Here is a 3,864-nt window from a genome sequence, read left to right as displayed (position 1 = left end):
AGTCATACTTGCTATTCTTCAAATACTTTTCGAAATGTTTCAACTCTGCTCTCGTAAATTTTCCATCTAGTATAATTTTTTTACCTTTTTTTTAAGGCGAAAAAGCTAGAAATCCGGGAGATTTTTTTATGGTGTGGGATTTAGCATGTTAATGTTTCTTCTTCCCCATAGCTAAGTACATGTTTATGTTATGTATCAACATGTACTTCAGATGTAGTTCGACAATCTTTCAATCCGCAATTACTGTTTTTGCACTCAGGTGATCATGCCCGCGGAGCAGTTGGAAACGCAAAACATGAACAAAATCCAATACCATACAAAACAGAAAAATGCAGAAATAAACCTTCATTAGTTGAAGGCAAAATATAAAAGAATTAAGAAAGTGAAAAAAAAAAAAGAAGGATAAATCAATCAAAAGCCTACACCACTTTACAATAAACTTTGGTTTTTAATGTGTAAAACATATATATTCGTTTTTATTAAATAAATGCATCCCATGAAAGTCAACCCGCCCCTAAAAACACATCCAGGGTCTTCAGCTAACATATCAGGTTCACATCCTCATTATAGTTCCAAAGAAGTCACAGATAGCAGTTATGGGGAAGTTGGGTTAGAGTTTCTGGATAACAACTGAATTAGCAAGACCAGCCTGCTCTATGGTCTGAGTTCGGTCACTAAGAAGCTTGGGAGGGAATCCCATCATCTGCAACTGGTAATTTCTAGGACCTCCGGGTCTAGATGCATCGATGAAGGCATGGATATCGCCAATGGTATGGTGGTAATTAAACTGTCCGATCAAGCGGGTTCCGTCAGCCATCCTAAGCTGAATTGAGGTTGATGGCAGTGCTTCATCCACAACCACGTTCACCAATGGGGCTGGAGCAGTGGAAGCCGTGGTTGGCTCAGGTGCAACTGAGGAGGAGCTACTACCGAGAGTTCTTCCCACACCCTGAAATGGTACTTGGCGATTCTCTGGCTCCTGCAAGCACCAGGAAAAAAAAAAAAAAGGAACAGCAAGCGGTAACATTACATTCATATTCTCATTTCCACCGTGAAGAAAGGCCAATAGAGACTGAATCTTTAGAAACTCGATAACATATGATTTCATAAGAAGCAAAGGAATGATATAATAACAGAATAAATAGAGAACTCACGGGGCAATTTTCATTCCTCCGAATCAGATTGACATGAACTGCGGTCCTCCCATGACCATCTGCAGGTTCTAGCTCTGCTGGACACCGAGACTTCTTGATACTCTGCATCAAGAAATTAGAAAATAAACTACAGTATCAAATGAAGCAAAGAGAGTGGTATATATATTCCTAAGCAAATCTTAACCACTTGAATATTACACATGCATTTTCATCAGTAAGATCTTCAGCAGAATCATCATATTAACTGATCAACAAGCGAATCATGATTATGCAAAATGAATACACTAATCAACGGCAGAAAATTATAGGCACCATCCATCTCAATCACAAGGCTTCATTCCGTTTATTTGAGATCAACACAATACCGATAATACCTCTAAGAAAGATGCATTTTCAGGATCGTCCAACCTCCTCAAAGGACCATCGTTCACAGTAAAACCATTGCCCCAGAAAACAATGTTGTGTATAACAGGCTCAGGCTGCTGAGGAGAAGATTGAACAGTTTCCCCTGAGAGTAATCTACCAGTTCCAGTAAAGCTCCTTGAGCCTGAAGGTGGAAGAGCAGGCCCTTCTACAGCTCCCAGTTGCTTAGCTTGATCAAAGATTGCATCCACATTATTATCCTTCGAAGGATCTTGAACGAGCATTCCACTGCCAAAATAAAAAAGGAAATCACCATATTATCTACCTACAACTGTTTTCACAAAGTGAAAAATGGTATCTAATATCATCCCAGTTTTACATAGATTTCAGTCAGCAACAGATCAGCTGTAAATGTTGAGGGAAGAAAAGTGGTCAGCGTGACATACCTTTTCTACCCATATGGTATAAACCGTCTAAGCACCTAACAAAACATATCTATCTCATAATAAACACTTAGGCAGTTGAATAGCAGTTAAAATGAGCTCAACCAGAATCGACAGCCTCGCTAAAGCTTCTCTTCTAGGAAAATAAAGTGGCCATAGAGATTAAATGGGCGGTTTGTGCAATTTTTCAGGAAAGATCCAAATAAGCTAAAAAAGTAACCAATTGAGACTCACAAAACAATACATAGAGTCCATTGCACTTCCATTCCGGAAAATATCCTGATTCAGATCTTCTAGCTCTCTCTTTCTAGATAGCTCTTAATTGAACCTTCTAATCCCAATCAATTCTTCAACTTCATCAGAGGATTCATATGCTATAACACCTCCTAAGAATAAAATATGGTGACCTGATCAGATAGAATCCAAAACACAACACTTGTCCTAAACAATAAACAATTCTTCCGATTCCAATCAAAATCAGTCCCAACAACTCGGAAAATTTCCATACGCTTAAACTTCAAATTTAACAGTCTATAAATTCACTACTGATTCTCTCAATTTCTCTCCTAAAACGCATAATTTCAAAAACCCTTCCATTCCCCAATATTCTCAGCAGCCAAACATCGGAAAGTAAACACTAAAAAACACAGAAACTCCAACTTATACAAATACAGTTGAAATTAACAGATTTTCGCGAACCGGAATACAGAAATTACAATATTGAGAAGAAAGAAATGCTAGGGTTTGGAAGAAAAGGGACCTTTTTTCGCCGCCAGTGTAGTACTCCTGAGGCCCATCGGAATCGCTGTCGGAATCCGCGGAATGGCGATTCAGATCGGAGAGTGTGCGAATACCGCCGCTTCGACTGGTCGAGGCCTTTGAAGCTCTCTTGTCCTTTGACGCCATTGATGATTTCTTCGCGACTCAACACACCAACAACCAAAGAGAAAGAAAGAATAAAAAAAAAAGAAAAACACGATCTTTGAAATTGATTCTTCACTTTCCTCAGCTCATCAGTTTCGTATTATTATTAATAAGGAATCCACGCGCGTCCGCGATTGCTGCCACGCTCCTCTCCGTGTACACGTCACCTTATCCTTTGTTTTTGCTATTTTTAATGAGTTTCTCGGTATGACTGAAAAATGTAAGTAGTTTTATTTTTTTATCTGTTTTTAATTATTAAATATATATTATAAATTATTTATTTATGTGTTTTTTAATTTTATTTAATTTTAATTAAATTTAACGATTAAAAAATTAATCTTATAACGGTCTATTAAAGACAATTTCTTATTAATATATTAAAAGAAAAAAAAAACAAAAATAAAAAGATCGCTAATAATGTGATAACAGTGGATAAATTGTCCCTTGGCATTTTCTTTGTTTAATTTTAGATGACCAATAGATTTTCAACGCATAACTTTACGTGTAAATTGAATATTTAGTCAACTATTTCACGGGAGACAATAGATTTATCGACTGATTTTACCTTACCTACCACTCCCCACGACGAGGGAAAAAAATTTATGCTGAAAGACAATCAATATTCTGCTTGATGGAAAGAACATGATACAATAATGTTGAATGATAGCTTAAGAAAATATGACATGTAATTATTTGAAATTATCAGGGGTTGTGCAAGTTATTAAAAAATTAATCAATATACAATTATTAATTATTTATTTTATCATCCCATAATAAGATTACATTGAACCCTTTCCCTTTCATTTTCCCTTGTCTTTCAACTAAAAAATGTAATACAAGCCCGTTTCCTTCCTCATTCACAAACTCAATTTCCTTATGATATTTAGAGGGTCCGTTTAGTTCGCTGATTCGAGTTAAGATGTAATTTTATATGAAAATTTTTTTATTGTAATAAAAAAATTAAATGTGACTGTTTCTGA

At 36.2% G+C, this 3,864-nt stretch overlaps 1 protein-coding gene across 1 annotated transcript; it reads right to left on the bottom strand.

Annotated features, from left to right (window-relative positions):
- Positions 1-405: 405 nt before the first annotated feature.
- LOC21397302 (plant UBX domain-containing protein 4) lies at positions 406-2,948 on the bottom strand. Its single transcript, XM_010100852.2, has 4 exons — positions 2,721-2,948; positions 1,529-1,805; positions 1,155-1,256; positions 406-979 (listed from the first exon to the last, which is right to left on the bottom strand). The coding sequence occupies exons 1-4, from the start codon at positions 2,864-2,866 to the stop codon at positions 611-613; spliced, it is 894 nt and encodes a 297-aa protein (XP_010099154.1). The 5' UTR covers positions 2,867-2,948; the 3' UTR covers positions 406-610.
- Positions 2,949-3,864: the final 916 nt, after the last annotated feature.

The sequence above is a fragment of the Morus notabilis genome, unplaced genomic scaffold (genome assembly GCF_000414095.1).
Source record: "Morus notabilis unplaced genomic scaffold, ASM41409v2 Scaffold1292, whole genome shotgun sequence".
Classification (NCBI taxonomy): Eukaryota; Viridiplantae; Streptophyta; class Magnoliopsida; order Rosales; family Moraceae; genus Morus; species Morus notabilis.
The sequence above is the reverse complement of the archived record's forward strand: the minus strand, read 5'-3'. Positions and strand labels throughout refer to the sequence as shown.